The sequence below is a fragment of the Coffea eugenioides genome, chromosome 8 (assembly GCF_003713205.1).
Source record: "Coffea eugenioides isolate CCC68of chromosome 8, Ceug_1.0, whole genome shotgun sequence".
NCBI classification, from domain to species: domain Eukaryota; kingdom Viridiplantae; phylum Streptophyta; class Magnoliopsida; order Gentianales; family Rubiaceae; genus Coffea; species Coffea eugenioides.
Genome location: NC_040042.1, coordinates 3,137,097 through 3,149,430, shown reverse-complemented (window position 1 = coordinate 3,149,430; position 12,334 = coordinate 3,137,097). Strand labels below are relative to the sequence as shown.

At 34.7% G+C, this 12,334-nt stretch overlaps 1 protein-coding gene across 1 annotated transcript; it reads right to left on the bottom strand.

The window, feature by feature from the left end:
• Positions 1–2,882: 2,882 nt before the first annotated feature.
• Positions 2,883–6,500, bottom strand: LOC113779518 (disease resistance protein RPM1-like). The gene is made up of 3 exons (XM_027325107.1): positions 4,063–6,500; positions 3,782–3,980; positions 2,883–3,041 (listed from the first exon to the last, which is right to left on the bottom strand). The coding sequence occupies exons 1-3, from the start codon at positions 6,498–6,500 to the stop codon at positions 2,883–2,885; spliced, it is 2,796 nt and encodes a 931-aa protein (XP_027180908.1).
• Positions 6,501–12,334: the final 5,834 nt, after the last annotated feature.

The window sequence follows — 12,334 nt, the reverse complement described above, 5'->3', positions numbered from 1 at the left end:
AAATTCAGCCATCATAGATTTTTTTAAATTTCTCAAACATGGCACTATCATTTCTAGTAAAAATAAGGTTGTCAACATATAAGCAAAAAATGAGCAATTTATTTCGATCTCCAATTTTTATAAAAAAAGTGTATGCTCATATGGATATTTTTTAAATCCCACAGAAAAATAAACATCTATACGACTATACCAAGCATGTAGGGTTTGTTTTAACCCGTATAATGCCATTTTGAGTTTGTATACCTTATGTTCACTTTCAACCTTCATATAACCATGGGGTTGAACAATAAATACTTATTCTTGTAGATCATCATGTAAAAAAGCTGATTTCACATCTAACTGGAAGATAGGTCGTGAATGTTGTGCTACCAATGCAATCACTATTCTAATCTTGTCATACCTTGTGATTGGAGCAAAGATTTCTCCATAATCCACCCCAAACTCTTGCTTATAGCCTTTAACTACTAAACGTGTTTGGTACTTGTCAACTTCTCCATTCTCCTTTAATTTCGTCTTATACACCCACTTAACACCTATTGATTTTTGTCCTTCTGAAAGATCGGTTAACTCCCATGTATTATTTCATTCAATAGTTGCAATTACTTCATCCATTGCCTTCTGCCACTTTAAATCTTTGATAGCATCTTCAAAACTTGTAGGATCACAATCAAAAAATAGAACAAAGTATACAAGTGGGTCCTCAGATTGATCAATTCCAGTTACCTCATAATCGATCATCCATGCAGGTCTTTTTCTAATATGTTGAGGTCCTTCTTCATCTTCTGCTACTATTTGGAAACTTGGTACATTATCTAGACCATCTGATAGAATTTATTCTATCAACTGCTACTCGTTCTCTTTATCAATTCCATCAAAATCAGCAACTATTTGTTGTTTAATAACATTACTACTCCATGGCCAAAAAATTTCCTCATCAAAAATGATATCCCGGCTAATGACAATTTTCTTACTGATAGGATTATAAAATTATATACCTTTGATTGATCACTAACACCAAGAAAAATGCATTTCTCTCCCTTATTATTTAGTTTTGTCCTCTTTTGATCTGGAATATGAGCATACACAATACATCCAAAAATTCTGAAGTGATCCATTGTTGGTTTCCGTCGACTTCATGCTTCCTCAGGTGTCATATTTTTACCAGCAAGTGTGGAAATTCTGTTCAGTATATGAATGCTCCAGTTGATAGCTTCAGGCCAAAAACTTTTTGGAACACTATTTCTTATCAAAATGGTCCTTACCATGTTCAAGATTGTACGATTCTTCCTCCCTGAAACACCATTTTGTTGTGGCGTATAAGTTGCTGTAAGTTGCTTATGAATTCTATACTCCTCACAAAAATTTATAAATTTATAAATTTTTGTGAATTATATTCTTCACAATGATCACTGCAAAAAACTTTTATGGACTTTCCTGCTTTCTTTTTGACAGAGGTCATGAAATTTTTGAAAGTTGAAAATGTTTCAGATTTTTCTGCAAAAAAATAGACCTAAATTTTTCGACTATAATCATCAATAAACGTTATAAAATAACATTTTTCACCATTAGATGGCGGATTTATGGGTTCGTATAAATTGGAGTGAATTGGTTCCAATATGTTCTTTGCTCTCCACGATTTTCCTTTAGGAAAATTATTCCAATGTTGTTTGCTAACGACGTACTCTTCACAAACTTTAGGGTAGACCAACTACCATATTTTTCTACTGCAAAGTCTTTAATCCACCAAAGTTTAGGTGTCCATAGCGAAAGTGTTATAACTATGCCACATCTTTCGATTTTGCTGAGAAACATGAATGAGTCAAGTTCTGCAAATAGAGTGGGAACATACGATTTGTCGTCATCTTAATTTGAGCAATTAAGCCCAATTTTGCATCTCGAACCCGATATACTCCATCTTTGATAGAAATCTCATACTCTTTTCTAGCAACTGGCCCATACTAAACAAGTTTCTCTTTAAGTCTAGAATAAAAAGAACATCAGTGATAGTGTGAATAGAATTTTCTTTAGTTTGGATAGTTACCTTTCCTTTTCTCATAACGAAAATTGTAGAGTTATCACCAAAATTGACAGTATTATGAAATGACTCGTCCAACCCAGAAAATGTCTTTTTATCTCCACACATGTAGTTGCTACAATCGATATCTCTTGTTGAGTTTCTTCACTCATGTGATACACCATCAAAAGAGACATTTCTTCTTTGTTTTTAGCAAAGTTAGACATTTCTCCATTTTGTCTATTCAAATTAGTTTGACATTCTGACTGATAATGGCCATACCTATGACATTTGTAACATTCAACATTAGACTTGTCTGCTAACTTTTGGCCTTTGAATTGTTGATTGATGGCCTCCTCGTCCTCTTCTTCTTCCTTGAAATTGATTTTTTTGATGCTGGTATTGTTGTTGTTGATTGCCATGATCATTGCTTCCTCTATCTTTGCCTTTGCCTCTGCCTCCTCTCCATGTTGAGTGACTTTCTGTTGAATCCTTCAATGCTTGTTCCTCTTTCTCTTGCTGGTTAATTTTTTGCTCATGAACCAACAAAGAGTTCTGCAACTCATCAATTGAAAGTGCATCAATATATTTCGTTTCCTCTATAGAGCATACAACAAAATTAAATTTTGCTGTCATCGATTGAAGGATTTTCTCGATAATGGTGACGTCCTCTAAATTCTCTCCATGGATCCTTATCTTGTTAGTGATTGCCATCGTTCTTGCCAAATAATCTGTGACCGATTTGCTTGATTTCATGTGTAAAGTCTCAAATTTTGTCCGAAGAGGTTGAAACTGCACCCGCTTTGTCTTTGCATTTCCTTGATACTTCTTTTTCATGGAGTTCCAAATCTGTTTGGAGGTATCTTTGCTAAGAATTGTCTCCAAAGTGATCAATAGCTTGAAAAACATAATTCTTGGTTTTAAGATCTTTCAGTTTCAATGCTTCCAACTCTATTTTCTGCACCTCTGACAATATTACTCCAACTTTTGGCTCTACTACTTCAGATTTGACAACTTGCCAGTACTCCTTGAATTTCAAGAAGTTTTTCATTAGCATACTCCAATGATCATAGTGACCATTAAAGCGAGAAATTGTTAGTTGCACAAAGTTGTTGGTGGCTATCATAATTAACCAATACAATTCTTACAATTCACTTTTGTTTTCACTCACGAACCTAATTCTAATGCCACTGTTATAATTATTGAGAAAAAAATAAGAGAACCTAAGGACGAGAGTTTATTTTTTTTAAGATTCATACACAACTGCTCTATTTATAGAGTTCAAAACAACTCCCCTAACTATAGAAATATGTTCAATTATTTTTAACAGATATTATCAATACATTTCTAACCTGCCTACCTCTTGATTATTTGCTAAATCACTTAAAAAAATAAGAAACAAAAAAATAAAATAGTAATATACATTACATCAAGTCGTTAACACCATCACGCAATATACAATAAATAAGGTAAGACACAGAAAAAAAAAAAAAAGAAGAGGCAATGTTGTCCACATTTCACAACAGGGAGGGCAAGCAAACCAGAGAAAGGGAAGCCACGGTTGCTGTTGCTACTGCTACTGCTGCTTGCTAGGAAAGATTATATGTTTTCTTCTTCTCATCCCACAGGCTGCGGCGTCTCCATTTCCTATCATCTGTATAGTAACCAATGAGAATTTCAGGAATGTGTGCGATTCTTGTGTAATCTTCACTTTCTTCCTTCTGATTCTCTAATAGCTTCTCTCTCAATTGAGAACTCATCTCATACAAATTCAGCCGTTGAAGCTCGATCAAATGCTGAATACCCATAGGCAATTCCTCTAGTAATGGAAGTTGTTGCAGGAATAGTTTTTGGAGGTGAGGCAATGCACCTTCCTCCACTCTCATCCATCTCAACCCTTCCATTCTCTTTAAGTGCAACCGCTTTAGCTTTAGGAACCTCCAGCCTTGAAGCACAACCCTTCTCCCTGGTAAGATCCACAGAAGTTAATTTCACCCAAATTGGGCAAATGTTGGAGGGATTCAAGCGGATCCTCCTTACCCCTTAACCTGCTCCAATTCAAATCTATTCTTACCAAACCGTGAAGACGAGCTACACATTGTGGCATCTTTTCTAAGCGGCCATGCAAAATCAGCATACGAAGAGATTGAAGAAACGAACAAGAAGAAGAAGAAGAAGAAAGAGAAGGATGATGATGATCTAGATCAATTATCTCATTATCATCACCATTTCCAATTGATTCAATGCTTAGTCTATGAAGACTGGCAAGGTTGGCAAGGGTGGAACAGAGCACTTTTCCATCTTCTCTTCTGAACTCTGTAATATATAACTCTTTTAATTGGGTCAACTTTCCTATCTCTTCAACTATTATAGATCCACTGCTTGCATCTATGCGGTTTAATATTTCTAGGGCAAGAAGCCCTCCCATATTCGATGGAGCTTTAAATCCGTGACCTCCATAGTCACAATCTGAAGGATCAACTGGTTGATATACTCTGAGAAATCGAAGTTTTTGCAACTTTAGGATTTCCATGGGTAATTCCCTAACTCCAGTGTTTCCCAAATTCAGATACTCCAAATGTTGAAGTTTCCCAATGGCTTTTGGGACTCTTTCCACTCTTGTACCATATAGGTTCAGATGCTTGAGATGAAACATCTTGAAAATCTCATTTGGTATTTCCTCCAGGTTCTCTTGACCTGCCAAATCCAAAACCTTTAACAGCTTACTACTCCTTGAAATTTCAGGTAACAATGTTTTGGATATTAGCGGGTCCATGGATCCAACTGTAATGAACGACCGAAGGTGGTCAAAGCAATCATTGTGTCTTTGTTGGTGGTGCTGGGTGTTGTTACTGCTACTAGTATGGAGTACTAGACGGCGTACCTTCTCGGACGGCCACATCATTCGTTGTCCAGTAGTTGCTGTGACCAGGTTTTGTTCCCTTGACTTGAGAAGAATGACTTCTCTCAATAGGTCATGGATTCGACAAGTGCCGGGTGTTCCTTCATAAAACACACCAGTCACTTGAATTAGGCTTCTATTGACGAGTTCACTGAGATAACCCAAGGCTACATCTTCAATACTCATTCTTTCTCTCCATTCTACAAACCTTTCAGCAATCCACAAATTGACTAGTCTATAGCATTCTATTTCATAATCCTCTGGGTAGATACTTGTGTACAACAGACATGTCTTTAGATGCCAAGGCAAATCACTATAACTAAGAGAGAGTATCTTTTTAACTCTGTCCAGCTTACCAGTGCCTTCTAATTCACCCCCAAGACTGCGTTGAACCATCTCCCATTCCTCTGTTCTGTTTACATCTTTCGAAGCCAAAAGCCCACTGATTGCAAGAATCGCAAGGGGCAAGCCCTCACATTTATCCAATACACCTTTGGCAACATCCATCAAATGGCCAGGGCAATTATCTCCATTAAAGATCTTGTTGCAAAACAGGGTCCACGAATCCTCAATAGATAGGGGCTCCATTCTGTAGACAATACCCCGAGATTCAATGCAAGTGGCAGAGGCTACATCAGCTTTTCGAGTTGTTAGCATGACACGGTTGCCGTGGCTACTCTCAGGCAGTGCAAATTTGATGGTATTCCAAAATTCCACGTCCCATACATCATCAAAAACAATTGCATACCTTCCAGCTTGTTGAAGAAAATCTTTGACAAATTTTTTCAGCCCAGTGGCGGTCATAGACTCTATCGATTGTGGGACTGGTTTCTTCCCTTCCTCGTGTAACTGCCGAATCAAGTCTTGCAGGAGGTACTGAAAGTCACATGTTTGAGAGACAGTTACCCAAGCACGAACTGGGAAATTCCTTCTGACTTCAGGATCCTCATGGACTCTTTTCACGAGGGTAGTTTTGCCAATTCCTCCCATACCAACCACTGAAACAACTTTTAGTTGGTGATCATCCCCTTCGAGGAGCTGAGAAATTAGATGTTTCTTGGGCTGGCCAATGACAACTAATTTATCTTCTTCCACAAGAAGTGCATCATCTCTGCTATAGCGCCATGTTGTGTTGTTCACAGCAGAAAGTGAGTTGGACGCTTGGGCAGAGATACCATATTCGGATTGGTATCTTAGATGACCTTCTGAAATACTTTTGATTCTGGACTTGATGCTTTGTATTTCGCTAGCAACTCGATGACGAGCTCTCAAATTCTTGATGGAGCAGAAAATTCTCCGAACAGAGCCATAGAATCCTGTTGCGCAATGCCGAGCAAAGCGAGCTACAAATTCATCAAGAATGTCTTCAGTGTCGTATGCAGCTTCTCGCACTTGCTTGATCCATTCTTGGAGCCTGGGTTGAGCTTCTTCTTCTTTTGCTTCTGCCTCTCTCAGGAAAGCTCTCATGTGCCCCAACTCATCCCTGATGAATTGGACCTCTTGCCGAAGCCCTCCCAATAGTCGTCCCTCGCGCAGAAAAGTTGAGAGTTGATCCAGCACAAAAGAGAGTACTGTTTCTGCCATTTTCAGTCTTTCTTTCTAGCTTGAGAATGTCGGGGAAGGCGGCTTCTTGTTTATAGGACAGTCCACTTGTAGTATCTTGAAAGGAAGAAGGAAGAGTAGGTTATAGAAACATAAGCTGATGAACTTTGATGCTATATGGTGCAGTATTTATCAAAAAGAAAATCCGCATCAAACAGAAAAAGAAAGAATTAACCGATTAGAAGAAACTAAAGCAAGAAACCGAAGACAAGAAGATGGACGGCAACGTGATTGTGAAAGACGAAGCTGCATTACCTGCCGAAATACAAAATCATGGAAGCTATTAAGAAGATACTGCAATTAGTATAAGATAAAGGAGCATCTTTCAACTGTGGGTTCTTTACGAGGGGAAGGAATAAAGTTAAACGCGGTTGGACATTATTATAAAGACACTGCAATTAGTATAAAGGCCGTTGTTTTTTCATTGATTGCTTCGAGCTGCCGTTGTTTTTTTTTTTTTTTTTGGTGGTGGTTTGGTGTATATCCCGAATAGTTCTCATCACTGTCTTCTCTGGTTAGTGTTATACGTTTATCCATTAATTTTACTCAAGATTGGCTCAGAAAAGCAACAATTTGAGAGAGATGAAGGAAATATTTTGACGTTCAGTCGGAAAAAAGACATGGAATGTATTAATTACGCTTTTCCTGACAATTAATAATCCTCAAGTTGACATATGCATCGTAAACATGCTACAGTTTTGAGCGCATTGTGATTTTCAGTTCGGATAATGTCTGACGTAACTACTAGGGGCAACTGGTGTCCCTGTTTTTTGATAATTGGCCAGAAACTTGTGTAAATTATGGCAATAGAATAATGACGTAGTGTCGTTCATGCATTAATACGTGGTGTCGTTCATGCATGATAAAAGTTAGAGTCCTACATGACTAACAGAAATTTATTTCAACTAAACCATATATTTCTGCATAAATCCTAAAACTTTTGGAAGTCAATTCCTACTCCATAAAGAATTCTACTTCAAAACCAAGATCTCAAAGTCCAATCACGTAAAAAGGCCAATTATTTTTAAGAGTGCGTTCATGTTTGGAATGTAATAGAGTCATTAAAATGTATGATGACGGCATTGTAAGAAAAAAATTTTAATCACTAACCCAAATGTGGCTATGCATTTTTTATTTCTGTTTTAGATTTAACTTATTGAGGTTCCCTTCATGGCTTGCACTAAAGGGTGATTACTTTTTTTTTTTTTTTTTGGCGAAATGATATTACTTTCATATGTAGTTAAGAACTGTTACAAAGTTGCAGCAACTGCTCCTGCATCTTCTCCAGCTAATCTAACTAACCAGAGTGAAAAGGAATCCTATTTTTATACTCTGAACACATAAAAATGCAATTTTTATACTTTGAATCACAAAATGCATAATTCACTAAAAACCTAGTTAATTAGTTATAAAAATGAATAAAATACATCAAAAATAAATAATAAAACATATTTAAATCACTCAAAATGCACACTTAAGTACTTACTTTGCTTTACTTCTTTCATTCCACCAAGAATTTCCTCTAAAGGGTGATTATTTTCCAACTAGTCGGTGTTTTAGACTAGGGGTGGCAATTTTCGACACGACCTGAAAACACGACACGAACCTAACACGAAATTAATGGGTTTGGGTTGAGGTTTCGAGAATTCGGATCAGAATCGGGTTGAACCCGATGAACCCGAAAAGAAAACAGGTCGATTTCGGGTCAACCTTTGGTGACCTGATATGAACCGATATGACCCGTTTATGAATTAAAAATAATTTAATAAACATAAAAATAATTTTATCTAACTAAACTAAGTTTTTTTTTTCAAAGGCATTAATTACTTAATCCTAAATGAATTTATTTAATTTGTGTAAAGTTGAAATTATTATATTTGGACAAATAATATATTATATTATTTTTTACTTTTATACTGTTTTAACTTATTTTATATTTTGTTTGGGATAAAACACTTTTACGGTGTTTAATTTATTTTAGATTTGGTTTGGAATTATTTATTTAAATTTTTATTACTTGATTATGTAATTAGTTTTGTGAGAAATTAATTTTATTAGAAATTACAGTGATAAATTAATAAATTAAAATTAAGTTTCGGGTCATTTCGAGTCGACCCGCCAACCCGTCAACCTGAAATTTTCGGGTTCGGGTCAGTATACCTGACCCGTCACGGGTTGACGGGTTCGGGTCAACAGATTTTCTGACGGGTCGGGTCAGACCCGACCCGCCAACCTGATTTGGACCTGAATTGCCACCCCTATTCTAGACATTGATAGGTTTCAGCTCATTAGATTTACTAACATTTTTTTTTCCTTTTAACGACTTAAATTTTTTTATCATCAAATGCAACTCATTTTCATCATTTGGTCCATAATACCTTGGTAAATCAATACCAATTTGAAAGAAACAATAACTAAAAATTAACACAAAAAGAAACATTTTAAAAGTGGAATAAGGATGAAAAGGTATGATCACATTGTCGACAGTAATAGTGACAGAGTTGAGGATGAACATTTTCGCAATCTCACAAAAGACTTGATGTTGACCATTGAAAAAAGGAAACAATTAGATGAGCAATAATTATCTCACCAATGCTTTACACTCTGTACTATCATATAATACAAGGTAATTCAAATTGAACTTGCAGTCTAACAGCTGCGTGATTAATGACCAAAAGAAGGTTTGGTATACGTTAATTAGTCACAAATATTTGTGAAAAGTGCAAAACCTAGGATCCAATAGCTTGTATACTTGCAAGAAAGTAGTACACAAACAAACGACAATTGATTTGGTCGGAATGTGATCAGAGCATCTTATAAGCTAGAATCTTATACCAATTGATGATAAAGCATCTATGAAATAGTTAGAGTCTTGCTCTCATACTAACAAATCAATTTCTCAGCTTGAGGTGTCTATGATAACAAATTTAAGTTTCTGTTTAAAAAGTATAACTTGCGAAAGCAATTTTTCGTGAATTGCCAGGTTTTACTATTCTTTTTTATCGGTTAATAACTTCCAAATATTATATTCATGGTTTCTTTTTAGAAATTCCCATTTTTTATTTGATATATTTACTTTAATTTGACATATAAGCATTATTCAATGTAATATGCAGGAGGTTTTTACCGGCTTCCGCTACTGTCAAAAATTTTGTTTTCTTTTCCAAATCAAAATCAAATTAGGATTTTCCAATTAACTAGTAATAACTTGATTAAGTTCAAATTACAAAACACGATCACATGTAATCGTACGGAGTTGAATAAAATTTATCAACAACTCGTTATAAATATGGCACCCTAGTTAGTGCTAGCAGCTCGTGATCACCAATTTAATCTATCATCTCACTTCTTTCTTTCTTTCTTTTTTTCCCTCGTTTTCATCGATAACAGTATAGTTTACCACTATTGCCCAACAGTGTCCTTTAGGACAGAAGAGCTAGAAAGCCAGACGAAGAAGATCAGTAAATTAATCACAAGATGCCTCGAGCTTACAAGAATCATCCTTGAAAACGTCCTTCTGGACAAAAGAGCTAAAAACCAAATTGAAGGAGATCAATAAATTAATCACAAGTTGTGAGTTGGGTAAGACTCCGCTGATGCAATTGTGGGTGTTCAAAATAATGCGAAGATGACAATAGTGAGTTGGAGCCAGCTCATTCCAGTTGCGATAGCAAAATGCTATTCTCTACCAGTCTCATTCAGCAGCAAAGTCGGAGTCGGTTCCTTGCATCTTGATCTTGAGATTTGGGCAGAAATTGATAACAGCATTGGGCCTTAGGTTTGGTAAATGAAATTGTCTGTAACGTTCAAGGGCTGTTTATGAAGACAGTTTTCAACCAAAGCTATTTTGATGACTTTGCCCCTAATTTTTCAAAAGCACACGTGCAAGCCACGTGATAGCCATTCTATTTGTTTTGACCATTGAATTAGCTAGACAGAATAACTAAAAACATATATAATTTTGTTAGTTTAGCAATATTTTCGGCTAAGGAATTAATTTAGTGACCAAAAGTAGTACAAGTGAATAATTTAATGACATTTGATGCAATTTACTCTTATTCTATCAAGGGTACAAGAGAGCAGCCAAATTTGGAAAAAAAATACAAAATTATGAATGAAATGCAGAAAGCAATCGAGAAATCCATAAATTACCCTCAAATGTCAAAAAAGTGGTGTTTTTCACCTACTAGCGCACCCTTTAGGCTTTAACCCGCTGCCAGCACACCTCTTTTTAAAATGAGTGGTAGATATATAGATAATTGTGTTGCTTTTGCAACTAAAATGGGGTTGTACTTTATTAATCTTATTATTCTGTTTTTCTTTTGATCAAATGATGTCGTGCTCAAATAGAGAGGAATTTGCTAAGGAATATAAGAGTTCAAATCTTATCTATTAAAAACTAACTTTCTTAATTTCAAAGAAGGAAGTTGATTAGAGATCCGTTCTTCATATTCTGGTTTTTAACACAGTAGAACTTAAACATTTGCTAACCCTTATGTTAATCAAACAAAAAGCCAACCAATCGTTCTTGATTACCCACATGTTGCTAAATCTTATCGTCAAGATCGGATCTTGGTTGCCTGCATAAATATCATCTTTTAACTTTTCAATTAATTATGCTGGAAAATGAATACCAGTTCCACTTCACTGCTAGTATCAACAGCATTTACTAGTATTAGGAATAAATGTAATTGAGACAAAAAATGTGATACTTAATATTTATATTATTTTATATTTTTTCTGAGCTTAGTTTGCTCTAACCAATACAAATACACAAGCAATAAATTATTCTTTGTTCCAAGAGCACTTTTATTTTGTAATAGTATTAATATTTTTGTCTTTGGTTAAATTGAGATGACCTAAATGTTCTTTTTTATGACATTTGAGTTTAAATTTTTAATTTTTTGAATAATTTGTTGCTCCCCTTTAAGTCATTCTATGAAACGTTTATTAGTTTTAGTGAGATTTTCTAATTATTATTATTATTTGCCAACGGGGATGATCAAATGATCTACAGTGCTATTGTTATTATAATAGTATCTAAATATATTGAAATTCCATTGTTCAAAGTTAAATAGCTTAACTTTGAAGAGAAATGTTTTGATTTGGTGAAACTTATTAGTAGTTCTCATTGATACCACGTTTTATGGTTATCGAGTTTATATGATTAAAAATTGTAAGACATTAAGGTTATTTATTACATAATAGTCAATTTGAACTCGGATATATTTTTATTCACTTTTGAAGTACTCCTTGAAATTGATATTTTATAAAAAAAAAAAATTTGGCTTAATTAACCATAACTCAAAGGGATGTCTCTCAGCTTTGCAATTATTATTATGATTGGTATTAATGAATATAATATTCATTAATTGTAGTTTAATACTATTAGTTGTTACAAGAATATGATTGATGAAGTTCATTAAATTTAATCTTCATTGCAATTTAAATAAATAAATTCCCAACATAAAACTCTTTGCCTACCTTGGTACTCCATTTTCTATTTTTTTTGTATTAAAATTTTTTGGCTCAAAACTTATATAAGCATATTAAAAAGGTGCTCTTAAAGCTTAATTTACTTTATCCAAAAACTCAAAAAACTCAAGGTAGTTTTTTGAGAGATTCATAGTACCAAATTATTATGTTTTGTTTCATGTTTGAAGTATCTAAACTTGTTTATTGTAAATAATATTTGTTCTTCTTTCTTTTGGTAAGTAGAATAGTAGGAATTTTTCATTTTGTAAATTTCTAGCATGTTTGATAGTATTTATTAATGATGAAATGCAACTCAATTTGTCCATTTATTAGAGAGGAGT

What these genes read in the sequence shown, in the direction of transcription:
- LOC113779518 (XM_027325107.1), bottom strand. Translation starts at nt 6,500, where the DNA reads ATGGCAGAAACAGTACTCTCTTTTGTGCTGGATCAACTCTCAACTTTT. An exon ending in ATAGATTTGAATTGGAGCAG is followed by an intron (nt 3,981 to 4,062) that starts GTTAAGGGGTAA and finishes GGATCTTACCAG; the next exon opens with GGAGAAGGGTTGTGCTTCAA. An exon ending in GAGCTTCAACGGCTGAATTT is followed by an intron (nt 3,042 to 3,781) that starts GTATGAGATGAG and finishes TTGAAATTCAAG; the next exon opens with GAGTACTGGCAAGTTGTCAA.